We start from the raw sequence: 27,561 nt of genomic DNA, 5'->3' as shown, positions 1-27,561 counted from the left end.
TGCGCCAAACATCTACGAGAGAATGGTAATCCAAAACGGCACGGAGAGCATGTAATGCATGGGGTTTGCTGTTAGGGCAGTTGCTGGTGGTGTCTATCAGAGGGTCTAGTGCGAGGTTTAGGTCACTCCCCAGTATGAACACATCTCAGCTGAAACGGCTTAAAAGAACAGAGGTTGTTAAAGAAGGCAGGGTCATAAATGGGGGCGCTAGAAGCTCACAACCGAATGGCCGCACTCACGTGAGGCTCCCGAGGACCGGAGCAATAATCCGAAATTCATCCTGCCGGAGAGTGAGCTAGCAAGTCCTGGCCACTTGATATCAGTAGATAAATGCCCAGAGAACACTCGCTGAAAATTTGAAGCCGATTGGAGACGAGGTGACGGTGGGAGAGTGCTTTGAAGACTGGCCGAGGGTCTGGCGCGAAGGTGACGGAAGAGCGTGGCGGACTGCCTGCCCAGAAAAGACCGAGGCCTGAAGTGCGGAGGGTAGGCCTTGAGGAGGCGGGACGTTGAGTTAGGTGCCCGTGGCCCAGAGAGGTGCGGCGGACTGCGCAGCTTAGACACACGAGGAGAGAGAGGTGAGCAGCGAATCTAAGCCTGCAGGAGAAAGTGCAATGCAGGAAAGGAGGAGGTGAGAAGAGTGGAGGCGTCGACGGCCCGGGGGCATGACTGCTCGAATGCAGGGTATGCCGCAAAACATCCGCCAGCGTAGTGCAGCGTGACGGCCATAGGTCGCAGAAGGCCGAGGAGCAGAGGTGCCTGGTGCGTTGCAGCTGCCGGGCCCGGACGGCCGATTCACAAAAAAACAGCGCTCACCGCTGCCCGTCTGCGAGACCTCGCAGACTGAGTTTTCTGGCCATCGCGCACTGGACATTAAGGCAGCGGCAGGTAGGCTGGGGCATAGTGTGGCACTATTGAGGGGCAAGACTGGATCCGACGACTGCGTGGGCTGAGCACAGGGGCCCACGTGCAAGTACAAAACACTCAATATTTGGCTGTAGTGGGCAGGCCCGGATTACTGCTGTGAGGAACTAGTGGTAGGACAGTGAGCCGGACAGTGGGAATGCCCCGTCCCCTCTCTAGTGCGAAAGAACCGACCAATACACAGTGAGTTCGGCCGTGAGACCCTTCCTGCTTTAGGAACCTGTGTTGGAGGCTACTTACCCTCGGCTGTTGACATAGGCGGTGGCACTGTCGATATTGGAACTGGATCTTAACGGGGCACGGTACAGAATGAGCGCCAGAGCTGGCGACACTTGAGAAACGGCGGGTGTTGCTTTCTGAGCGGCGCTTCATAACCCTGTATTTTGTACTACAAAACGAAAAGCGCGGCTGGGGCGGCGGAGGTGGCGGTTGTGGTTGCGGACGCAGGGTTGCCCCTCGAGACAAGTTTGTGAAGGACCTATACACCCAATTCAAGCTGGTGACCTGCAGCAGCCACCCACGTTCCTCCCCCCCCCCCGCTGCAGTAGGGGTGCACAGAGAGCAACGCAGCAGTCTTTGAGACCGTGACGAAAGACCCAGCCTGGGCGCATACCTCTTCTACGACAGTAAGGCTTCTTTCGAAATGGGTAAGACAGACGTCAAGCAACCGAAAATCAGCTTTGAGAACGTAAGAAATGGGACCAGACCCAAGCAGGTCGGGACACGGGCACAGGAGGAGGACGGCGCCAGTGGATTGCAAGGGACAGCCTTGGAGCACATGTTGCAGGAAATGAGGCAAGGATTTGCGACGGTTGTAGACAAAGTTGATTGCATGTCCTCGAGAATGGACGCAATAGCGCACAAGTTGGATGCACACGATGAACGTATAGCGGAGGCAGAGAGACATATATCAGACGCCGATGACCTTACAGCTGGCCACACATCCCAATTGGCTCGAATGGACAACATCCTGAGAACTATTGCGGCCAAGAATGAGGAGTTGGAAGCGCGCAGTCGCAGAAACAATATACGCGTAGTAGGAATTCCGGAATCCACGAACACGGGCAAAATTGAAGAATTTGTGGAGAAGATGTTGCTGACTACGGTGGGGCAGGAGGCCTTCTCTCCGCAATTCATTGTCGAAAGGGCTCATAGGTCGCTGGGTCCCCGGCCAGTACCAGGAGCGGCTCCTCGGCCCATCATCACCCGCCTCCTTAACTATCACGACAGATGTGGCACTTCGGGCTGCCCGGAATAAGCAGACACTGTCATATGAGGGAAACACGTTCTCCATATACCCTGATTTCACCCCGATAGAAAAAGAGGAGCGCCGAAAGTTCATGGACGTTAAAAAGTAGCTTCGAGATGCACAAATAGACTATGCCCTGCTGTACCCGGCACGCCTTCGGGTGACTCACCAAGGCAAACAAACATTTTTCACTAACCCTGGACAGGTGGAGGACTATATGAAATCATTAAAACGGCGTAATCACGATCGTGACAGTCATAATGGATCACAGAGATCCTCCCCGGCCGGAGAAGATGATCCACCGCAGTGAGTGACTGAGAGTAGCACGACACTCGTAACAATGAGTATACCAAGTAAGAGAGGTGGGGCCAGGCTTGCTCCAGTTGTCGGACACTATTGGACTCCGGACTGCCTTTCCCAGACTGGACTGGTACTGCTGGCTCAGTGATGAGACTGTACTGGGTGAGGAGAACTTGTGTGGTCCTCTAGAGTACGCCCCCAGAGGGTTTACCCCATTGTTGGACGGCGGCGGTCCGGCTGCCTTTGAACTAGCCACTGTTGGGGAATGTTTGGAGAGGCGAGGGAGGGTGGGGGGGTCGTGACATACTGGCAAAATTGGGTTGCTTCAGTGGGTGGAGGGTGGGCGAGAGGAGGGGACGATTTGGGGAATGTTGGGTTGTTTGATGCCTTCTAATTGTATGCTCCTTCGAAAGAATGTTCAGAGATACATGATAACTCAGGTAGGATATGGTACGATGAGACTGAAATATCGGGTGCGGGTGCGACGGGAAATCCGACTATATTTGCCACTGGTAGAAATGAAATATGATGGGTACAGCAATGGGGATATTAGTAGTGCAATTAATATTGTAACGTGGAATGTGAGAGGACTGGGAGACCCCCGTAAACAGAGACAGGTCTTATCTTATCTTGACCGCCAACAGGCCCATATAGCCATGTTACAAGAGACACACTGCCCTCGATCCAGGCCTGTTACCTTTGGGACTAGGTTGGCGGAGACCCAGGTCTTTTCATCCTATTCAAGTTATGCCTGTGGTACTGCAATACTGGTTAGAAAGCAAGTGCCCTTCCATCTGGCGGGCTCTTTCAGCGATGAGGAAGGAAGGTATTGCATGGCGTGGGGTAGGCTTGGTACCCAATCGATACTGATGGTGTGCTGTTATGGGCCTAACATAGATGACCCATCTTTCTTTGATAACCTCTGGTCCAAGATTTTTGGTATTGATGCCACACATATCATTTGGGGGGGATTTTAATGTCACATACAACCCTGGTGAGGATAGATCCCCTTTGAGCTGGATGAAGTGCGGGAAGCTATCATGAGCATGCAGAACGGAAAGGCCACGGGTACTGATGGTATTCCGGTGCAGTTCTATAAAATATATCTCGACATTATGGCCCCTGTGCTCAGAGAGGTTTATGAAGATGCACTAGAGGTAGGACTGCTCCCGCACTCAATGCGCGAAGCATTAATTTCATCACTGCCCAAACCAGGGAAGCCCCTAGACATTTGCGACTCCTATAGGCCACTCTCGCTGTTAAACTGTGATGCGAAAATTCTGGCTAAATTGATAGCCACAAGACTTAGTCTATTGATGGACCGCCTGATATTGCCGGATCAGTCCGGATTTGTACCTGGTAGGGCAACGTCACATAACCTGCGGAGGCTTTTTGCAGTGCTCCACACCGTTTCCCCTGATCTCCCCATGGCTAAAATTTTCTTGGATGCCACCAAGGCTTTCGATTCATTGGAATGGGGGTACCTATTTGGGGTGATGAAGCGAATGGGCTTCCCGCCCTTATTCCTTGATTGGATTAGACTATTATACACTACACCGATGGCTAGGGTCCTGATCAATGGGCACACCTCCCACACGTTCGAGATAACGAAGGGTACCAGGCAGGGGTGCCACTGTCACCATTGCTCTTTGCACTGGCAGTGGAGCCTTTAGCTGCAAAGTTGAGACAATGCCATAATGACAAAGCACTGCAGTGCTTTCAATGCCAGATACTCATCTCGCTGTCCGCAGACGATATCACTTTATATGTCCGAAACCCTCAGCAAAACTTGAACCAGATACTTAGGGAATTTATAGTATTCAGTGGTATGTCTGGGATACAGATCAATTGGTCTAAGTCTAGTTTTTATCGCGTATGGATGCAGTTCAGAGGTTTGAAATGGATTACCCCTTGGAATGGTGTGATGAGGAACTTACATATTTAGGTATCAAGGTTACAAGGAATAGAGAAGAACTGCTGAGGGCAAATTATGGTACTCTTATGACTAAGATTGAGGATAGCGTAAAGAGATGGGTGGCGCTTCCACTATCTATGGCGGTACGCGCGTCATTAATTAAGATGGTAGTACAACCACAGGTGTTCTACTTATTCCTAAACATACCCTACTATCCGGGTTCCTATTTCTGCAAAGGCTCTGAAAAATGAATTACGACTAGTGTGGGGAGGGAAACAACCTTGCCTGCAGTGGGAGGTGTTAACTAGACCTTACTTGCAGGGAGGATTCGGAATTCCAGATATGGAATTGTACTATATGGCAGCACAGGCGCACTTTGTGTGGTTCTGGATCTAACAACCTCGCTTCATGCCACAGGTTGCGGCAGAACATTGGCTGGCGCATCCTATCCCACTGGCAGGCGCGATATATTCCAAAAATTCGACAGAGAGACCGGCAGCCCACCGCCCTTTATAGCTCGATTAAGGCATGGCATAAAATAATGGGGTTACTAAAGGTGCAAATGGCATATACACCCCTCATGCCTATCGCTTACCACCCTGATATCCCGCTGCTACAGGAAGGGGTTTTAGGAAATTCATAGAGAAGTTTAGCGTAACTACATGGGGTGACCTATACCATGACACTAAATTCCGTTCATTGGCACATATTTGTCCTGTAGAGATACAGACGCCATTAGAGGTTTTTCTATACGTCAGACTGAGACAAGGTATAAAAGCGATTACACCCGCATTTCCGGATGAACCGGAGCGCCTGACTCCGCTTCATATTATTTTGGAAAGGCCTAAACCAATGCGCCTAGTCTCAATAATTTATAACACGGTGCATACCCAAACTGTGCGGAAAGCGGCCCCGGCAAGGGCGAAATGGGACTCGGAACTGGGAGAACAGCCGACGGATGTACAATGGGAGACTTGCTGTCAACATACTGAAAGGGTCTCTGCCAGCAGCAGACACCGCATTATCCACTAGAAGTTCCTCCATAGGCTGTACTATACACCTGCTAAAATGCACCGATTCAAGCTACGAGACACTGATGAGTGTGAAAGGTGCAGTTCCTGGGGGCGGATTTTTTTGCACCTAGCATGGGACTATCCAACCATCCAAGCCTATTGGAATGAGGTATTTGAAGCACTGCAGCACATGATAGGTGAGACGCTGACACCCAGCCCTGTAATGGCGCTCTTGGGTTTTATCACCCCCGTAAAGACGGAACACAGGAGGTTTGTGGCAATGGCACTTCTTATGGCTAAGCGCAGAGTAGTATGCAGATGGGGGCGAGGCAGAGCGCCTGAATTCAAGACATGGTTAGATGATTTAATTACTTGTCAGGAACAGTTTGCCACGTATACAGAATTAATTCCGATGGCGTCCAGACCTAATAATATATGGGCTCCCCTTACATGCTATCTTCTTGCAAGGACGACGGATGATGAGGATGACGAGGATACAGGCCCTATGAGACAAGGGATTTGAAATAATATGAGATGCACAGTAGAGACAGGGGGGGACCGAAACACCGGATGTCCAGTTCTGCTGGGGTCTCTAGACTGTAACTGAGTCCTAGGAGTGAGTAATGGTGACATATCGGATGGAATGGAGAAATAGTGGGCATTAAGGAGACTGACTAGCTGCATACCACTGGTGGGGTGTAAACCATACGCTAAGGAAATGAGAAAAGGGAGGAGATGAGAGCTACCTGCACCTGCCCGACAGTCTGATATGATATGCGTAACATACATGTACCATGTAACGATATAAATGTGCAAAGATGTAAGGAATACTTGAGGTGATGAGATTATGTATTACGAAATGTATGTAGAAGGCTTTGCTTGTGTTCTATGAAAATCACAATAAAAAAAGAAGTTTAAAAAAAAGGGTCATAAATGTTGGGGGGCGTATAGGTTGAGGAGCAGGATCTTTTTTTTCCCCAGGAGGGTGCCCGTGACTAAGACATAGCGAACTTGCGAGTCAGTGATAGTTGTGTGAGGATGAAAGGGGATGCTTTTATTAATCAGTATGCAGACGCCACAGGAGTAGGAGCTGTAGTTTGAAAAAAAAAATCTATGGATTGCCCAGGTGGCGTGAAAGTGGGTGATGGGGGGTTACCAAGAGCGACAGAGAATAGGGAAAAGACAGAAAAAAAATTCAAGCAAATTTAATATCCAACGCCCCCCACCCACACCAAGCCAAAGGGCATCAGCAAATCCCAAATAGATATCAACAAAATGAACTCAAAACCCAACATGGTACTCTAAGTACTCCTGGGGGCGTGAGGAACACCATAGGGCTCAAAGCCCAGTCTGAAACAGGTAACATAAGAGTCAAGTAATAAGAGGCAACGCAGACAGAAAGCATCTCAGGGGGTTAAGGGAAGATCGGAAACAAATGAAATAAAAGAGGGGAGTGTCCAGCTTCTGCAGTGTGGTTCGATCGGTCCTCAGCCTGGGGTAAATAGGTCCGCACTTGATGGTATGTTCAAGTCAGGAGAGGTGCGCTCGTGGGCAACATGGGTTCGCGAAGATTCGCTAGGACTCTGCTGCTTGGAAAGCATATGACCTTGGCCGAGTGTCAAAGAATCTGGCCTTGTTGTTTACCGGGACTTGGAGCCTGGTTGGATAAATAATACTGTATTTGAAGCCGTTTTTGAGGAGCACTGCCTTGGCGGTGGTAAACTTTCGCGTGGCTTCTTGAGCAGCTAGTGTAAATTTAGGGTAGATGGAGACAGTTGGATTTTGATACAGCAGGGGTGCTTTTTCACGGGCTAGCGGGGTCTCTGAAATTGAGGATTCGTGCAATTATAGGGCGAGGGGGAGCGCCAGTAGGAGGTCGTGGACCCATGGATCTCTGTGCCCTCTCTACGACAAAGGTGGAGGTGAACGGCTCCGGACCAAAACGTTCAATGAGCAGAGATTCAGCAAACAGCTCAGGGAGACCCATATTGGTTGTTTCTGCAAAACCCGTAAGTAATTACCTTGCGATCTGGCCTCCAAGTCTTCATTCGTGATAGCAACTGCTTATAGGAGGCACGCTTGTTTTTTCCAGGCGCCGTGCCATGGTGTTCGCAGTGTCCTCAACCCCAGACAGGCATTCCTCCACTGCATCCAGGCGATGTCAGTGCCGCTCCAGGCGCGCCCCCATATGATCAAGATGAGATACCAGTGCGTCAAGACGGTTGTCCATGGTGCCGCAATCTGCCCGCAACTCCACCACCATTGCCGCAGCGACCTCCATAGAGTTCGGGGGAGCAGGTAGGATTGCAGGGTTTTGCCGTGTCAGATGATGTCCCTGAGCGGTCCATGGTTTTGGAGGGCTCAAATGTTAGTCTCCATTGTTTGGGGTCTCCGCGACCCATATCTAGACCACAGTAACACACAAGGGGGAAGGGGGTCCAAGAAAAAAAGGTAACCGTGGAGAAAACAGTTGATGTTTGTTCAGCAGAGGCCAGAGAAAGGGATCCGTCCGGTGAAGAGTGAAGGTGCTGGCACTCTATGGACCAGCAAGAGTGAGACTTAGAAAGTCATGTGGTTCGGGAGACCAAGGCGGAGCGTTGTATATATGTAAAATGTAAAAATGTAAATGTTGTATACTTGTAAAGCGCACAGCTGCCCGCGCCGCGGGCGTCCCGGCGCTGTATACCGCTGGGGAACCCGTCCTGGCTTTCCCTGTGAGATGGTCCCTTCTGGGCACCCCCAAGGTGAGACCAGGGATCCCCTGCATTGAAGGGACCGTTGTGAAGATTAAGCAAGCTACTGCCCAGAGTTGCAGAGTGGAACCTAAGGTTAGAGTAGGCGCCAAGGCGAGAATTATCAGGCCCGCAGACATTTTGACCCAAGACCCTGCCGCGTTGGGAATCGAACCCTGGTCCCGGGCCGATCTCAGCTTCCGGGTCTGCCGCATCTAACCATTGAGCCACACTTCTCCACTATGTAAGGGAGGAGGATGGGTCCGCACCAGAAAGCAATTAGTCAGCAGAGAGGTGTCATAGGTGGATGGTCAGATAGGAGAGGGGTGGCCTCCCCTGGGTGGTCTCACCACCAATAATGCCCAGGCAGCGAGAGGAGGGAGGTCGGCCCGCTGCTATTCCAAGGTCACTCTACTACAGGCACAATAAGGGGCCAGAAGATGTAGGAGAGGGCCTCGCCCAGGCTGAGGACAACAGCAAGAGTAGCCGTCCACCTCACATGTGCACCCCTGCAAATCAGGGGGAAAGGAGAAGCCAGCTCACCATAGGGTCCCCACCAAGGGCGGGTGCCGAAAGTCACTGCCCATGTTAGGGGAGTGGCGGAGGGGGTGGGGAGAGGTCGCAGCCCCCCCAGTAGGTGGTGAAGCGAGGCAGGGCCCAGCTGCTCGCCCAAAGGTGGTGGCCTGGTTCTCCCCAATCAGGCCTCTACGTGTTCCCCAGGCACGGCAAGCAGGAATCCACAATGCAGAGTAGGACCTGTCCAGGCCGCAGCAGCGAGGCGTAGGCCAGTCAACACGTCGGACAAAAACAACCCCCTAGCAGTCGGTCACGGTGAGGAGGAGCGTAGGGTCCAGTGGGGAATCCGCTACCACAGACTGAGGCTAGCCCGCGGCTCCTGTCACTGCGGGGCCTCTGTGGTGGTCTGGGCCCTCAACTACTCCCCAATAAGTGGCGGCGAAATCCAGCCAGGTTGGTCGCAGCAATCCAGCTCAGGCGGCCACCACGGTCTCCTAAGGGGCAGGAGAGATGTCTGTGCCCCGTTGGGCGGATAGGTACAGATGTAGCCTGTACAGCCATCAGGATGCGGGCATCAGCTCTAGAGCAGCCCTGCCATGTTGGTCGGCGGCTTAGCCACACCCGCCAGTTGTGCTTTCCTAATTCTGATATATTCTGAAATATCTGCACAGTTCATTTACAGACATTTACATTTTTGTTGTGTGCTGAAAAAAACAATGTACAACCTTTCTACAGCACACACCCAGTAGCCAGCATTATTGTCAAATAAATCCTCTCACTTTGAAGTCAGAGAAAGAAAAGTAAACACCAAGCTCTCTCAGAAAAAAGAGCCCGACATTTGACCTCTGTCTTTTTAAGCACAACAAATATAATAAGATAGGAACAATATTTAAAGGCCTGTTTACAGAAATGGAGCAATCAGAAGGGTACAGTAAATAAGTTATGGGCCACGGAGGGGTCGAACTCAAGCTGGACAAATTAAGCCAGCAAATAGAAAGGCAGCAAAGTTGAATTGCAAACAAAAAAAGCCAATGGTATACTATGGGCGTAATGCATTCCCAGAGAAGCTTTCTGAATGGCCCACAAAATGTGCTGTCTGGTAGGCTCCAACCTAAAAAGGGCCCTTTTGGAGTACCAGGCTGTCACTCTTAGAAGCAGAGACCAAATGGTATGCAGGGTTGTTACTATGAAAATTAGATAACAGTGCTGTGAAGTAGAACATAGTTCCCCAATATCAAACAGGGTACCGGCCAGGTAGACCAGGCCAGACAATATACTGGCTTTAGCCACTTGTCTATGATCAAGTGACAGCAATGCGAAGCTATGCTTTTTGCCAGTGTCTTAGACTAAAAGATGATTCAGAAAAGGGGGTGGTGATGAACCAAAGATCAGGGCTTGCCAAGTTCTGAGCTGGGATGGTGCAGTGAGCTAAAAAACGGTGATGGATCAAGCCCTGATCTTTGGACTGGGTAAGAGTGGTCTGCTTAATTCAGACACTCTGTTCATCACCACCCCCTTTTCTGAATAATTTTTGTCCACCATAAGCGTGGAAGGGTATACTCAGATGTGAGTCCCTTGCTCATTGCACCATCAGGATTCAAGCAAGCCGGGCCGAAGACGGCTGAAATGCCAGAAACCGGTCCCCGGAAGCTTGTTTCCTTCCCAGTATAAGAATTGGCTTGGTAGTTTGGTCTGCCCTGTTCCCATGATGCACTGGGCCAGGGTCAGACTAATTTGCATATAGCCAAGTTCTGAGCTGGGATGGTGCAGTGAGCTAAAAAACGGTGATGGATCAAGCCCTGATCTTTGGATTGGGTAAGAGTGGTCTGCTTAATTCAGACACTCTGTTCATCACCACCCCCTTTTCTGAATCATCTTAGACTAAAAGATGGCATTAAATGGAGTCAAAGGACCAGTATGTCAGACGTTAAATAACTTTGGGCTAGCAGGGTCACACTTATCAGCTACCATTGAATATTACTCCAATACCTGAGTCCATATTAGACTTGGGGACAGAGAACATCTTTCCGAAAAGATCAAGACCAACTACGACCTGATATAGGGAGGCAATCACGACCCCCTTCAGTTTACAAGGGTCAATCTTTGTTGAAACGAAGGTCTTTTCCCCCTAAATTAAGACATAACTACATGAGATTACTGTAGACAGCATAACAATTGGACTACAGAGATCTATCACAGCGATAGGGGTTTATACCAGCCACAATCGCGTAGTAGTTAATATGAGCAAAACAAATGTGTCTATTTGGGAGAAGGGGGGGGGGGTCTATGAAACGTGTTTTTTGGAGGGGAAGAAAATGGAAACAAGCATTGGAAATGCAATAGGTCTCGCAATAGAAAAGTTGGAGCTCTTGGTTTTGTAACTGACAATTTATTTTTAATGTGTGGGTCTTTAAAATTGCAAAAGTAATAGCTTTGTGATTTACAATGCCAATACTTTAAGCTTTTTTAAACGTGACACCTATGCATTTATAATGCTAAATGTTTTGTATGTACGTGACTTAGATGTATTCATTTACCAAATACAAATGGTTTTTAATTTTTTTAAATAATTAAGACTGAAATAAAATCAATTGTGAACATCTCTAAAGTAAAAGCATATCTCCACCACAATAAGTGACACGCAACAGATATTCACAAACATTCTTGTCTCACGTTGCTAAATCCAGAAATCTGCTTTTCTAATATGATAGTAAAAGGGGGCTGCATCCACCACTGCACCTTTGCTTAATTACTACCATACATGCCAACATTTTAGATTCGAAAAGTGAGAGGTTGACAAAAAATCAGGGGAATTAATTCCCTATTGACTTTTATTGAAGCAGAGGCAATTTCATGCGGGAGACGGGTAAAATAAAGATGTTTGGGTGTTCAGAAATCGGGGTTCTCCTGCCGCAATCGGGTGTTTTGGCATGTATGTTTACTACAAAGACATGGAACGGCGCCAGACAAAAATGTATCGTGATTCAAACACAGCGCTCACATTATGCGACATGGCCCCTGTTCTCGTTGTGCTCGTCAATTACTTATTCGCACTGCTGCAGCTGTGTATTATTTTCTAGATGCGTAAAGGTTAAAATCAAAGTACATTTCAGCAACAGTTTTCCTAACACACAGCAGAGGTATTCATATATTTATTTCTGGTCAGCATCAGAGAGTTGTGTGAAATAAATTCAAAGAAAGAAAAAGAGTGCATTTGCGTGAACTATTCTGTGTATGTGTGTGATATATATATATATATACATATACACACACACACACACACACACACACACACATTTCTGTAAAAAGAAGAGAGGAATGCCTAACTATTAACGGTGCATTTGCTCTGCAGCATCTGGAGGGTTGAGGGCTGGGTGCAGAGGGGGAGAGCTTGCAAAGAGCTGCACGCGCCATTAGGCCAAAATCTCAGCAATGTGTTGAGTCTTGCTGCAGATAAGAAAGCGGCTCGGCATGAAGTTGTCTGGCAAAGCTCAACTCTCCAGGGGCCGCCAGGAGATTCGCATTTTATAAGGACTCTGGTCGTGCATGCGGTTTGGTTTGTTTTCCTGACGGGGGATATTTGCTTCCTGCAGCAATAGTTCTAATAGTGGGAGTTGTGTGAGGGGGAAACGGGGGTCACATCGTGTTATAGAGCGCCCAGCTGCTCCTAATCGCTGGGACACATTTTCCAAGGAAGTAAACATGGAATGTAACTTGAAAACAAGGTATGTAAGATTTTCCGTTTCAATCATTTTGGTTGTTAAGGGATCCGGTCGAGATGAAAGTCCAGTGGTCAGTATTCTGGAAAATATACATACACATATCGATTAGAAAATATTTGCTGGAATAATGACTGTTAAAAAAGGACTTTTATCTCTATGATCCCGATAGATGTCTAATGTTAATGTATTTACGCGTGAATCTCGGAGGGTTAGCTTGTGCCGAGAGAGCATCTCCTGGAATGCATTCAGCTGATAAAGGAGGGCGCGTTCTCGGCAAACTTAAAACGGTATGAAACTAGCACTCACAAGACAATGCATAAACGATGCGATAGTAAGATGGATAAAAGGTGCACAACCTTTACTGAAAAGCAAATAGGCTTACACTTAATTTTTTTTAGTAAATCAACAAGAAAATAAAGGAGACCAAACTACGACAGAAGGCAGGGGAGGGGGGAGGAGAAATGAGACACGGCGGGTAGGGGAGGGGGCGGAGCGGGGAGAGCGGCGATGAGGGTGTGAAGCAGCAGTGGCCTTTGAAGTGAAGCTAAGCTTCACTTCAAAGGTGTGGGAGGAGTGCTGCTGGGGAACAGATGGGGATTTGATGATGTGCACGCGCATTTTAGGTCAATGCGCTTACGCATTGACCTAAAAGCGCACGGGCACAGCATCAAATCGCCAGTCAATCGCCAGTCTAGGTAAACCTTATTTAAGCCCCTATAGTCTCGCTCAATGCGCATGCGCATTGAGAGGCGAGACCTAAAAACCAACAGGTATTGCCATCTGGGCATCTGGTATGGTGAAAGAGCAGATTTACTGAACATTTATTATTTTTCAAGAATACAGGATAAAATATATGTAGCAGAATTTCCCAAGACAACATTAGCACCAATCTGCATAGAGGCTATCGCTGGAAAGATGGCTATTGCCTTGGATCAGCTGCAGTGCAAGGTGTTTTGTTCCCTTTTCATGTTGCCGCAGGGCAACCTCCAGACACAGCAGCACAGGGAGCTTAACCGGATTACACAATTTCTGCATCAAGAAACCCAGTTTCTGAAATGTTGTTTTAGATCAAGGAAGGCAGATCAAAGCTCCCTTAGGCGCTTAACATGGAAATTAATACCAGGTATGTTTGCTGATAATTCTAATTACTGGAGTAAATTCATTTGAGGGCTCTGGAAGCCCTGACCCAAGGTGCGTTGTGGTACAGCAGAGCTTCTTTTGTGACCTTTAAAACTGCTTTGCATTTTATAGTCGGACTGAACTGCTTACATGTGGATTATTTGTAATTATGAAATAAGAAAATCTGTGAATTTAAGGTATACATTTCTTGGACAGCCAACATTGGTACCTAGTCCAGCCATGAAAGAACAGCCAGGCATAAAGTCACAAGATATTTATTTCCAGCTGCCTCTACCTGTCATAAGAGGTTCATGGGTTCTTAAAATGGCAGCGAGGAAGTCCTGGAGATTATGCAATTTTGGATAAGTCTGAGCTAGATTTTATGCAGCTGTAAAAGGGCTAGAGCTAAGACTTCTAAAACTTGTATTTAAAAGTCATTGGTTTAGATCAGTGCATGCTCCTCTGAAGAAGCAATTCTGCATAGTCTATCGGTCGAGATATGCAATTTACTGAACCAATGGTGATGTGCAAAGATGTTTGGTCACTATATTCAGAAACATCCTCCTGCCTTAAATTGACATTGGGTTGATTTAAGGTGCCTTCCTATTGTGCACGGTTTGGTTTTACTGAGAATTGGTTGAGAATCTCTTGCGCTACTCAGAGATTAACATTTCGGTTATCACAGGGCTAGAGTGTTTCTTTTATATTCCTGTTTTGAATGTATCACAATGTTTAGACAATCGAGCACATCTCAATCTGAAGCCAAAGCCACCATCAATCTGAGCCCTGATTGATGGTCACAAAGAAAGCAAACTTTTCAGACTACCATAACTTCTTACACTTTTAACTTTTCTAACTTGTCTTTTTAATATGTTTCAACAACTTGGTGGAGAAGCAACACTTCAAGCAACTCAACAAATTATAAATAACTGCAGTCTGTTAATGTAAAGTCCAACAGTCAACCTGCTAACCCCACACTCACAGAGAAAGAAAACAAAAGAGAGAAACAAACCCAGGTTCTCTGTAGCATTGACATTATCTAATTATGTAAAAGAAGACACACTTAGCAGACCACCTTATATGTCCTTCCTGGCAGGGGTGTAGCCTTCATCAAATGTTAGTACCTTCCAGAAATCACAATCTTTGAGCCTGCAGATTCTGCAGTTAATTTCTCAAAGACAGTTAGGACTCTGGTCACTGCTATTCAGTTCTCCATGTGCATCACCCAGTGTTTAAGTTGGTCATGAATATTTCTACTTCATCAACGCCAAAAGCAGACGTATCACACTTTTTTTACCTTTGAAACAATGCACATTTATTTAAGGTTCTACCCCCTAACCAGACTGAGCTTTGGTAATTACCTTCATGCAGGCCTATGGAACAAATAAATAAAATCAATCCAACATTGAGTAAACAAACTTTAAACAAGAACCTTCAATGCTTGACCATTATAATCTAACTTTGCAATTTCCCCTTACCCCAGTGCAACAATGGGAAATCAATTTGAGATAGGAGGAATTGTATACACAGCTAAGGAGGATGCGCAATCACCCTGTAGCTAGTCCCAGAGGGTTCATGAGCTGGAGGCAAGTATCTCTTCATTAAATCAATGCTGGGGAAATCAGTCATTCATCATTTAGTAAATGTTTTGTGTCAGCAATCTTCCTTTGTAATTGAGACTGCTAGTCATTTGTTGTTAGTTCATTGTTTTGGGTCCGATTCATTCTTAGTTTTGTCCTTGCTGGGGTGTCAAACACTGCTTTTTAGTCACTTGCATTTGTTCATTTTTAGTGAAGAAAGTATAGTAATTGTGACAAAAATTATTTGCAATGCATCAGATGGTAGATAGTGTATGAATGTACATGGACTATTCTCTTTCATTTAATTTAAAAAAAATAGTTTAGTCTTTTTTTAATCTAGCAATCTCTCTAAAATAGACAAGATGGAAGGCTATGGTTATAAATGACTTTTCTATTATGTGTTCTGAATGTTTGATTGCATTAAATAAAAAAAACACAGATGGTACGAAAGACTATTTGAATGCAGATAGATGTAGTAAGGTAGCATCTGATGGTGATATGAGCAGTTAAACAGATGACTAAGAAGTTTCAACACTGCATGGCAGTATTTTTAAGAGTATAGACATAGATGCAACAAATGTACATCTAAACGGTTCATTACACTTTTTGGAGAAAATAAACATTTTCTTCAGTGATCCTCCTGAAATATATTGTAAAATGAGGCTCAATAGCGATGGGTGCAGCACTACTTTCTTCTTACTAAAGATATATTCCAGAAACTGCTCCAGCAGCACCACTATCAAAAGTATCTCCACCCACCAATGGTGTCCCCTCCAGCTGCATCACACTAAATACAAACAAGTCAAATCGATTATGGTGGAACATCATACAATCTTATGAAGGTAGAGTATCATTAATGCAGGACATAATATGTGTAACTATATCCATCATCCCACTTAATAAATCAATGTACATGCTTGGATGGTACAAGGGCTGACTGAACATTCCTGGGGACGGCCCTTATAGTCACAAAGAGGGATGTTACAGCTTGTTGGAGGTCCTCTTCACCTCCCACTCTCGCACATTGGAACTGTGGGGGAGATTGGTTAGCGCTGCTGGAGCGGCCTCTCTATGAGGCTAGGGGTTGCCCCCATAAACACAGCAGAGTATGGGGGAAATGTCTGAATCTATAAATTCAAGGTATGGTTCTGGAACGGGCGTATTAAGGTCGATGTTGCATTGTAATGATGTATTGTACCTATTTTATGCCAATGCTTTGCATTCGCAAAATGTAACCTAATTTGATGAGCCAAATGTGTGTCACGCTGTTTTTTATACTTCTGATGTTAAAACCAATAAAATCTGTTTATCCCAAAAAAATAATCAACATACAAATAAAAACATAGATGAAGAACCAAACTAAGAGACATACAAAAGAGTTGAGATACACACAAGATAAATTATCAGCAAATATATTCCAAAAATCTCTTAGGAACAACAATTTTCATTACAAAGGCAATTGACCTCCCACCTTTGTCTCCTACGCCATCAGAGCGTAAAGCCCCCCCATACATCTGAAGGAGCAGATGTTTCAGTCCAAGTAAAGCAAGCAACACCTCCATTGAGCAACTCCTCTGTCACATCACTTCCTGAGACAAAACTCTGTAACTGTACTCCTGAATCTATAGCTTTAGAAGCATTACTCTGCATCTGTGCTTGTGACGACCCACACACATTATAATCCAAGGACCACTATTGTCTACTCTCTGACAACAGAAACTTACCCAACCAAAGTCGAGCAAAAGCTAATCTACTCAAATGTCATGTTTCCATCATCTAATCTTATCCCATTTCTGAATGTCTGCATAAATGTATTTGGTTCAGAGAATGCACGCTCCACATTGGCACCTTTACACTTGAAATCATTTGCACCCATTGTCCAGTTTTCAGAACCACTTGTTTTGTTCTAGGTTTAATATCATAGAATTATCCATTTATTTATTTAATAAATTTCTAAAGTGCGTCTATCACCTTACAGGTATCCTGGTGCTACACAATTTATCTAGACAGGGCCAGCCGTGAGGGAGAGGCTAGATGGCTGAAAACAGTCAGTAGAACTACTTGGGGAAACCCAGGTCTTCAGAGCCTTCCTAAAACAGTAAATTGGTTGAGGTTTCAAGGGCAGCTGGCAGCATATTCCAAAGTTGAGCTATCTGAACTGTAAAGGCTAGACTGCCTGGTCTACTCTTGCGAAATCAAGTGGCACAAAGGAGGTTGGCTGAGCGAAAGACAACGCCCTGGAATGTATTTCTTTAGGCGCTGTTGCGAGGGCACAGGACCAGAGCCCTGTAGGGCCTTGAAGACAATACATAAGGATTACAAAGCTAACCTTTGTTTCAGAGGAAGCCAATGTAATTCTTTTGTTGCTTCAGATGCAGATGCTCTACTAGGTCTGTTTGGCAGCTGAAGCCTCCGCCACTCAACTCCTCTGCGCCTCTCTACTTTACGCCACTACAATCAAGGCTGCACCACTCTACACTATACCACTGCGCTCTACTCCACTACTTTATGCATTCTACCCTGCAACACTATACTCTAACCTGCACCACTCCCACTCTCAAACAATCTACGCTATGCCACTGCACTCTGCACCACTTTACTCAAAAGCAAAGCACCCTACTCCACTGTACCTATGCAAACTACTTTGCAGCACTACACTTTACACCACTATACTCTACAACATTGTACTCTATGCCGCTGCACACTATGTCACTGCACGCTCCATATCTGCACCCTACACCTCTCTATTCTACTTTGCATCACCGTACACTACATCACTGCTCTCTACACCACTACGCCATTGCACTCTATGCCACCTCACTGCACCACTCTACTCTATGCCAATGAACTCTGCATCACTCAACTCTTATGCCACTGCACTCTATGCCAGAGGGAGCACGCACAGTTAAAGTTGCACAGTCCATAAGAGATTTAATGTTGGAGATGGGTTTAGTGGATGCCTGGCGTTTGTGTAATGAGGGGAGGCTTGAACGTTCACATATCACCCCTGCATTTAACAGCTGGTCTCGGTTGGATTACTAGTCGATTAGCGAAGGGGCCACTGCATGGGTGGAAAAGGTTTACAACACTTCCGCGAACTCTCTCTGATCATAATCCCGTCCTTCTAGAGGTGGCTATACCCGCTAACCCACACAGGCCATTCACATGGCGCTTTAGGGCAGACGCGCTAACAGATCCGACTTACACTGACACTATCAAAACTGTTATCATATAATATTTGGAGTTAAATGTGGGGTCAATTGATAGACACACGACCCTATGGGAAGCCTTTTTAAGGTGACAATTAGGGGGGTGTCTGAGTACTTCCGTAGGGATCCTTAGAGACCTCAGAAGTCAATTGCAGACGATTGAACAACAGTTGGAGACCCTTGAAACCCAATACAACTTTGCACCCTCCAGGGAACTCCTGGCCCAAATTCATGAACAGGTAGAAGAATATAATTTGTTAGTGGAGGTAGAAATAAAGTATTTATCCAAACGTCATGTAGCTAGGGCCTATGGGGAGTGTGGGAGACAGGGCAAAATATTAGCCAATAGGTTGCGTGATCGGTCTGATATCCCTCCGATATATTATATTACAGATGCAGACAGGGAGATGCATTATTCCCAACACGCAATAGTGGAGCAATTTCGGACATTTTATGCTTCTATGTATACCTCTCGTGGGGGGATGAATGAGGAGGCCATGAATGCATATTTAGAGGACACGGCATGCACATGGTTATCTGATGTTCACAGAAAATATCTAAGCAGGCCTATTGATGAAGGAGATGTTAAAGAGGCTATTTTATCTCTGCCTAATAGCAAGGCTCCAGGGCCGGATGGTCTAATGGCAGAGTTTTATAAGGCGTACGCAGACCTACTAACACCACATCTGCTGCCCTAATTATAACTTTGCTAAAGAGGGATAAAACACCCACGCGATGTGATTCAAACCTCTCCTTATCCTTGATAAATCTTGATTCTCTCTGTCCCTCCCTCTCTCTCTCCCTCTTCCTCTCTGTCTCACTCCCTCTGTCTCACTCCCTCTGTCTCACTCCCTCTGACTGTCTCACTCCCTCGGACTGTCTCACTCCCTCGGACTGTCTCACTCCCTCGGACTGTCTCACTCCCTCGGACTGTCTCACTCCCTCGGACTGTCTCACTCCCTCGGACTGTCTCTCTCCCTCTCTCCCTCTGTCTCCCTCTCTCCCTCTGTCTCACTCACTCTGACTGTCTCACTCCCTCCCTCTCTCCCTCTGTCTCACTCACTCTGTCTCACTCTCTCTCTGTTTCCCTTTCCCTGTTACCCTCTCCCTCACCCTGTTTCCCTCTCCCTCACTCTGTTTCCCCCCCCCTCACTCTGTTTCCCTCCCCCTCACTCTGTTTCCCTCTGTTTCCCTCTCCCTCACTCTGTTTCCCTCTCCCTCACTCTGTTTCCCTCTCCCTCACTCTGTTTCCCTCTCCCTCACTCTGTTTCCCTCTCCCTCACTCTGTTTCCCTCTCCCTCACTCTGTTTCCCTCTCCCTCCTTTCCTCTGTCTCTCTCTCTCTCTCTCCTTCCCCCCCTCACTCTGAGGTCTCCCTCTCACTCTGAGGTCTGCCTCCCTCACTCTGAGGTCTGCCTCCCTCGCTCTCCCTCTGTCTGCCTCTCCCTCGCTCTCGCTCTCCTTCTGTCTGCCTCTGTCGCTCTCCCTCACTCTCCCTCGCTCTTCCTCGATCTCCCTCGCTCTCCCTCGCTCTCCCTCGCTCTCCCTCTGTCTGCCTCTCCTTCGCTCTCCCTCTGTCTGCCTCTGTCTCCCTCCCTCGCTCTCCATCACTCTCCCGCGCTCTCCCTCTGTCTGCCTCTCCCTCGATCTCCCTCGCTCTCCCTCTGTCTGCCTCTCCTTCGCTCTCCCTCTGTCTGCCTCTGTCTCCCTCCCTCGCTCTCCATCACTCTCCCGCGCTCTCCCTCTGTCTGCCTCTCCCTCGCTCTCCCTCTGTCTGCCTCTCCCTCGCTCTCCCTCTGTCTGCCTCTCTCCCTCGCTCTCCATCACTCTCCCTCGCTCTCCCTCTGTCTCCCTCCCTCGCTCTTCCCCTGTCTTCCTCTGTCTCCCTCCCTCGCTCTCCCTCTGTCTGTTTCTGTATCCCTCCCTCGCTCTCCATCACTCTCCCTCGCTCTCCCTCTATCTGCCTCTCCCTCGCCCCCCTCTGTCTGCCTCTCCCTCCCTCAGGGAGGGAGATGTGTGTCTGTCCTAAGCCCCCCAACACTCACCCCAGTGTATGTAAGGGGAAAGGAGATGTGTATCTGTCCTAAGCCCCAGCCTTTCAGAGCAGCTTTGAGGGGAGCAGCAAAGCTCAGCAGCATCGGTGACCACAGCAGACACTGGACTCTGAAGAGAGGACGAGTGAGGGAGAAGGGAAAGGAGAAACAGAGTGCATTGGATGTGGGAATGACGAGAGCGATGCTCCAGGGCATTGAAAGTTGAGACAGAAGGGAAAGGTGTTTTCAAACAAATATTTATTTATTTGATTTTAATTAAAGACAAGAAAACAGGTATGAGCACATCAGGATCCGTAGGATTACGATAGTTGTGGACAGCTTGTATCAATAATGCATATGCTGTGACATGACATGCACATATCTGTGTAATACATGTGACTCGCTCAGTGCCTCTGTCTCTCTCCCCCTCTTCCTCCCTCCTTCTCCCTCTGTCACCCTCTTCACCTCATCCTGCCTGTGTGTGCCTGGGCTGAGACAGCTTCCGGGTACACACACACACACAGCCGCACCAGAGCAATTAGGTCTTTAAAAGACCATTCCCATGTTAATGAGGCTTTCTTCACCTCGTAGGCCCCTGCAGCTCCACGGAATCCCCACAGAGCAGCAGTCTCTTGACTCGTGCTGCCGCAGGAGTTTTTGTTGACACTCTTAAAAACAAATATATACATTAAAACACGGGTAAGATGTTTGGACGGTCCGCGGGCCGCCAGGGAAGGCTTGCCGGGCCGCCTGTGGCCGGCGGGCCGTACTTTGAGTACCCCTGCTCTACTCCATTAAACTTTGCTCCACTGACACTACTCTGTGTCACTCCACTCTACAGCACTCTACTCCACTCTACGCCATTCTATGACACTACTCCACTCTAGGAATCTCTAAACAACTTCCTCTATGCCACTCTACTCCACTCTAGTCTTTGACACACTACTCCACTCTATGCAATCTACTCTGCTCTATGCAATCTACTCTGCTGTACGCCACTCTACTCTACAACAATCTATGCAATACCCTCTAGGCCACTCCACTCTACACCACTCCATGACACTATGCTACTATACTCAACTCTGACACTATGCTCCACTCTATGCCACTCAACTCTACTGCCTCACACTGTACTCAGTCCAAGACACTCCACAGTACACTATACTGATCCATGACACTCCACTTCACTCAACTTTACTGTACGGCACTCCATTTTACAACACACCATGCCACTCATTTACCCTAGTAACTTTTAGCCACACTGAACAGCAGCCACTCTGGTGTACAACATTGCTCAAACATATTGGGAAAGCCAATAGCTCTTACATAGGTACGTCGTATCGGATGAGCTCCGATGCAGAAACGGACCCCCAGGAGCCGGAGCAAAAAGGAAACAGTGTCCAACATGACGGACTTTTGAAACCCGGCTCCCCGCAAAGACTCCATATCGCCAAGGAGCAAGTTTGCTATTATTTCGAATTCAATCAACCCCCTACAAAAAACAGATTACAATAGGTGGCGTGAAAGTCATTTTCTTAGGTGGCGTTAAAGTCAAAACTCACTGGTTGTCCAGCGCCGTGTGCCTGAGGACTCCTACTAATCCATTTGGTATTACTGATACAGAGTTTATGGTCCTGATGAGAACTCAGAAAGCAAGGAGAGTTCGAAACGCGTAGACCCTGTACTATTCTATGCCATAAGACTGTAAACAATAATAAGAAGTACTTGTGAAATTTACAAATAGGTCATAAAGAATATCTATGGCAGTATTGTTTAATATTATTTGGTTTTGGAAAATTGTAAATTTGTACTTGTTCCTGTAGAGTGTGAAAGAGTGTTGTGAGTGTTTTTTGTACAAAAGAATGTATGTGAGAGTAGGGGAGTGTTTTAAATGTATATAAGGTACTTCACAATGTTGTATGTTATATGTTTTTTGCAAAATGACTATTGAGAATAACAAAAAAATCTAATGAAATAAGAAAATAAAAAAACAAATGATTCATTCTACAAACTAGGATAGCCTCACTTCTTGTTTCAATCAAAGGTGAGATTTAGACTGTGTGACAAACAGGAAAAGGCAGCATTGGCATTCTTTCCTATCGTTTCAATATACAAGCATGACCCCATACAATTCTTTAATCCTTACGTCTTTCTTGTAAATTCCTAAACTGTCATCATGACACAAGCAAATTCTTTTTTTTTTCACCCCTTCTGGAGGTATCACTACTACCCGGACAACAAACAAAATCTCCTCTGCGCACAGAGACCTTCAAGTGTCGACGTCATTCCTACTACTCCACCCCTTCTGTATAAAGTTCCTAACTTGGCAAAATACTATATTATTACTGTATGGTTCTTTCTACTCTTCTCTTGACAACACCCCTCATCCTCACTTATAATGTTCATCACACATGTAACACTGCACTCATTCCATTCATCATGAGACTGGGATTCTACTGCCAATAAAACAGTCACATTCTTCACACTAGAGACAATTGTCCCACACACAAAGTCTTCTAAACGCATTTGAGAACCGTGAAATCCTTTCAGAACAGCAAAACGGACTACTAGTAAAGAACTTTGTTAAGGCCTTGTGGCCACTTCTAAAAGTAAACGTCTTGCTCCAAATACTTTTCTGAATATGCTTAATAGCAGACAGCAGGCGTGTGGAATGGTTTAAAAAGTCTACTTGTCCAAGGGACAACATTTTGCTGAAATTTACTGATCCTGCAAAAATATTAACTTGCCCCACTACTCCCTAAATCAATTAGATGGACCGGCACAGAAAGAACCCGTAATGCAATTAAGGCACCATAGCTCACATGCAATCATCTATGTGCAGAACATGGTGATGCAACAATCGTATGCAAATTTAAAGCAGTGTTATTGTGCACAGGACACACCTGTCAGCCAGTTAACTTGTGGCGGATTTTCATATGTATCGAAATAGAGTCTAAAGTTAGAGTGCTGGCTGCGAATTGCTGTTGCAATACTCTGTATGTATCTAGCAATATGTGTGCTGCAATGGTATTCTCCATCACAAGATCAGCGGATAATTAGTGTCCTCCTGCAAAAATTCTCACATTTGCTGCTCTGCAAATATGCCCATGGGTAGCAATACCTGCATTTCTCAGCAGGACTTTCAAAGGAACAGCACAAGCACCTCGCATAGTTGGAGGGGTTTGATGGAAGAAGTATCCACACTACTGATTAGGGCTGCAATACCTTTAAATTTACAGTTGCACGACTTCTCAGCAGAATGTCACATGTGAACTGAAAAATTCCAGTACATGCATTACTGCTATAATTTTAAAGGAGGTAAAACAGATAGGTGTTTGTAGTTTCTGTTAAGTGGTTTTATTAATAAAAGTAAATGGTACAAAAGTATGAGTGCATGCTCCTCATACAAGGAACATCTATAGCACAGGCCATAGCAGTGCCAGGTTCTCTCATGCACAGAACAGGTAGAGTGGTTGCTGCAGAAATGCAAGCATTCCTGACATAAAGATGTGCAGTATAGTTAGAGAAGCACAAGTTTGTCTTTCACACAATGGGGATGTGCAGCATGGACACAAGCACACACTTCTCACCCTCACACAGCCTCTCACTCCTCTTTAAGATACAAAATAGGTGCAGCAAGGACACCAACAGAGAGGGAGGCTCTCACGAGAAGGGAGTCTCTGAAGGATAGGGAAGAGGAAAGGTGAAGGGACAGAGAATGCAGGACACAGACATGGATGTTGTGGGTGGAGGTGTAGAGAGAGTTGCAGAAGTCCTTCTGCACGCCCTGCCTGGCTCACACATAAGAGACCCCTGGACTCAGTGACTGACGATCTCAAAACACATCTTGAAGCCCCTAAATACAACCCGTCAGCCTGGGATGACTCCTGGTGGCCAACGGCACTGGGGGCAGCCCGACCCCCACCGACCACGCACGCAACCTGGGAATCATCCTCGACTCAACGCTCTCAATGACCAAGCAAGTCAACGCTGTCTGCTCCTCCTGCTTTAACACCCTCCGCATGCTCTGCAAGATCTACAGATGGATCCCGACAGATACAAGAAAGACAGTCACTCACCCAGGCCCTCGTCAGCAGCAGACTCGACTACGGAAACTCCCTCTACGCGGGAGCCTCGACCAAGCTCATCAATCGACTACAACGCATTCAAAACACCTTGGCACGACTGATCCTCAATGTACCACGACACGGCCACTTCACCCCCCCCCCCCCCCCCTGAGAAACCTGCACTGGCTCCCCGTCAACAAGAGGATATCCTTCAAGCTCCTCATCCAAGTACACAAGGCACTCCACAAGACCGGCCCAGGCGCCCTCAACAGACTGCTCACCTACACACCCAACTGCCAGCTACACTCCGCCGACCTCTCACTCGCCACCGTCCCGCACATCCGAAGAACCACCACCGGGAGATCCTTCTCCCACCTCGCCGCCAAGACATGGAACACCCTCCCACTGAGCCTACGACAGACCCAAGACCTGCTGACATTCAGGAGGATACTAAAGACCTGGCTGATCGATCAGTATTTCTAACCAACAAGTGGTTTGGGAAGATAGACTGCTAAAAAAAAAAAAACACATGCCTTGGAAGCTAGCTGTGACCATTGGGGCTGGTGGTGAAGTCTGAGTACAGTTTCCAATAATGGGAAAATCAAAAAACCCTGTAAAAAGGTAACCTACACTTTGTACAAAAAGGGGTGCTGCAGGTGCATTAACCCACTTAGCTGTTGTGCTGGGGAATTTCCGCCAGTGTTTGTAGAAAAATTAACACATTCATACCCTCACTAATTAAGCAGGAGAAGAATAAACTCCTGTGCAGTGTGTTTATTATTAGTCTTGTGCAAAATAACCTGCCCTATATATCTAGGGCTATACGGTGACCATGAAGTGCAAGTTGTGCAACAAAACAAATTATTACAACATAAGTGCATGGTTTCAATTCAGGTGCAGAGCAGCCAGTGCACACCTGAGACTGTGTGTGACTTACCTGCATGAGACTGCAAAGACTTAGGTGCAGATTTAAATTTCGTCTGTTTCTCCACCAGGGCGACTGAGTTAATTACTCTATCGCCCTAACAGAGATGTTGTCCGTTGATTTTACAAATGACCATCAAGCTGGTGGTCATTTCTTAAGTACTGCAAGAATCGCCATCATGGCACTTGCCCTCGTCAAGAGAAAGCTGGACTATCGGAACACCCTCTATGCCAGATTCAGCTAGCAACTCACTAAAAGATGTCAAACCATGCAGAACGCAGCAGCCAGACTCACCCTTAACCTCCGAAGCATAATGCACAACATATCACACCAGAAGGAACTCTTTTGGCTCCCCATAAACAAACAAGCACAGTTCAAACCCCTCACTCACACCTTCATGGCACTACACAACATTCCTGGACCCAACTCTGCTAGATTCCTACTCCCACACATACACTGAAACAAATATCAAGGTGAAGCCTTCTCCTACATTCCTAATAAAGCATAGAAAAACCTCCCACTTCACATCAGAGGTTCTACCTCTCTTCTGGGTTTCTGTAAGTAGCTGAAGACCTGGTTTTACCCATAATCCCCCACCGTTTTAGGCAAATCCAGTCACACACACCTGCTCTGAATCAGAATACCTTCTCGGGTCACACTTTGCCCTACAAATACGTATAAAAGATGGCAAAGACCTGCTGCCTTTTTTACAATTCTTAATTTGTAGTCTCATTGTGGCCTTGCTGTGAGTGCGCTAAAAAATACCAGAGAAGGTGAGCTTGTCAGTAAATTAAGAGGGGTGCTGATTGTAATGGCTTTGAAAATGATGCAAGTGGTTTTGATAAAGGCTGAGAAGGGGAACCATCAGGCTAGGGGTGATGCGAGATATTTCTTCGGGCCCCCAGGCGAGATGTGCTGCAGTGATTAGAAAGCCCCTAATGGGTACCAGTGTGGAATCTGTGACGTAAAGAATGATGAAGTCCAGTTCCAAGGTAGAGTAGATAAGTAGATTTATTGAGAAAAGATGTCAGCACATACACTAACTGCCAACCTCACTCATCCAACATTCGACAGTATCATCACGCTCCAACATTCCACACCACATTCACACTGGCTGAGCAGCAAGTACAACAATCTGGTAGGCCTTGAAGCAGGGCAGTACGACTACTTTCTGGAAGAAATAGTTTCCCTTTCTTTAGAAGTAACAGCTGGAACCTGACTGTATTTTCAAAAAAGATTAATTAAAACGTCAGCCCCAGTCAGCAGCCCTACCATCAGCAGCCCTACCATCAACAGCTCTCTCTGCCCACCAACTATATATCCTCCAACCACATAACTCTGAATCATAACATTCCTGATAAGCACATTGCACTCGTTACGTGCAATTCTTTTAAGGAGGAATATCCTACATTTCTATTAAGGTAGAGCATCATTATGACAAAACATAATATCATAACACCCTTCAGAAATATTAAATTATACAATGGAGAATAAAGGCTTGACCTGGCTTCAGTGCTGGGTCTTGGTCGTAAACAGGGAATAAAGAAACGAGCACATACATGCAACTTCAGTTCAATAGTGGAGTGGAAGATGTACACAGTTATGGCATTGAGACATAATTTCCGCATCCATGTATGGTAGCTTAACGTAATTTCCGGGATACAGTGGCGAAGATACAGGTCAGTAAAGCAATGTTTATGAGGTAGGGCGAATCCTCACCTCTTCTCTATGGAGTCGATGTTGGCATGTAGTAGCCACAGCTCCTCGGTCTTGTCCTGCCGGGAGGACAGGATGAGGTGGTGGCCAGTCAAGCACAGGGTTCCCTCTACAGGCGGGTGGAAGGGCCGGTGCAGCTGCACGTTATCCACAGTGGGGGTCTTGATCAACTCGGCGAACTCCATCCTGAGCCCCTAAGCCAGCGAGCACCGGCGCTGTCCGAGCGGCTGCGGGGCTCAGGTGTGTGTGCACCCGGTGAAGGTGTATGTCCCAGCCACTCAGAGTGCAAACCCACAGAGGCAGAATTCAGCTGCAGCTTGCAGATACAGAAGACGGACAAGCTCCCTAGCGTTCTCCCGAACCCCGTATGGCAGATAGCGGCGGCCATCTTAGAGTGGTACCGCCACCCTCATTTACCGCAGGAGATTCACTAAAAAGATCACGGGCATACCTTGTGCATGCACCTAATACTTGTACTCGCTCAATCACACTAGTTAATTGGAATATTGTTATTCTTCAAATATTGCTAATATGTTTAAGTA

At 46.8% G+C, this 27,561-nt stretch overlaps 1 protein-coding gene across 1 annotated transcript in view; it reads right to left on the bottom strand.

Annotated features, from left to right (window-relative positions):
• Positions 1–27,344, bottom strand: part of MTMR9 (myotubularin related protein 9) — a 366,570-nt gene extending 339,226 nt beyond the window's left edge. Inside the window, exon 1 of the mRNA XM_086926182.1 lies at positions 27,023–27,344. Within this exon, the coding sequence (XP_086782308.1) occupies positions 27,023–27,204 (182 nt within the window). The 5' untranslated portion in view covers positions 27,205–27,344. The remainder of the gene's footprint in view (positions 1–27,022) is intronic.
• Between the last annotated feature and the right edge of the window lie 217 nt (positions 27,345–27,561).

The sequence above is a fragment of the Lissotriton vulgaris genome, chromosome 6, assembly GCF_964263255.1.
Source record: "Lissotriton vulgaris chromosome 6, aLisVul1.2, whole genome shotgun sequence".
NCBI classification, from domain to species: domain Eukaryota; kingdom Metazoa; phylum Chordata; class Amphibia; order Caudata; family Salamandridae; genus Lissotriton; species Lissotriton vulgaris.
This window is presented reverse-complemented; position numbering and strand designations above follow the sequence as displayed.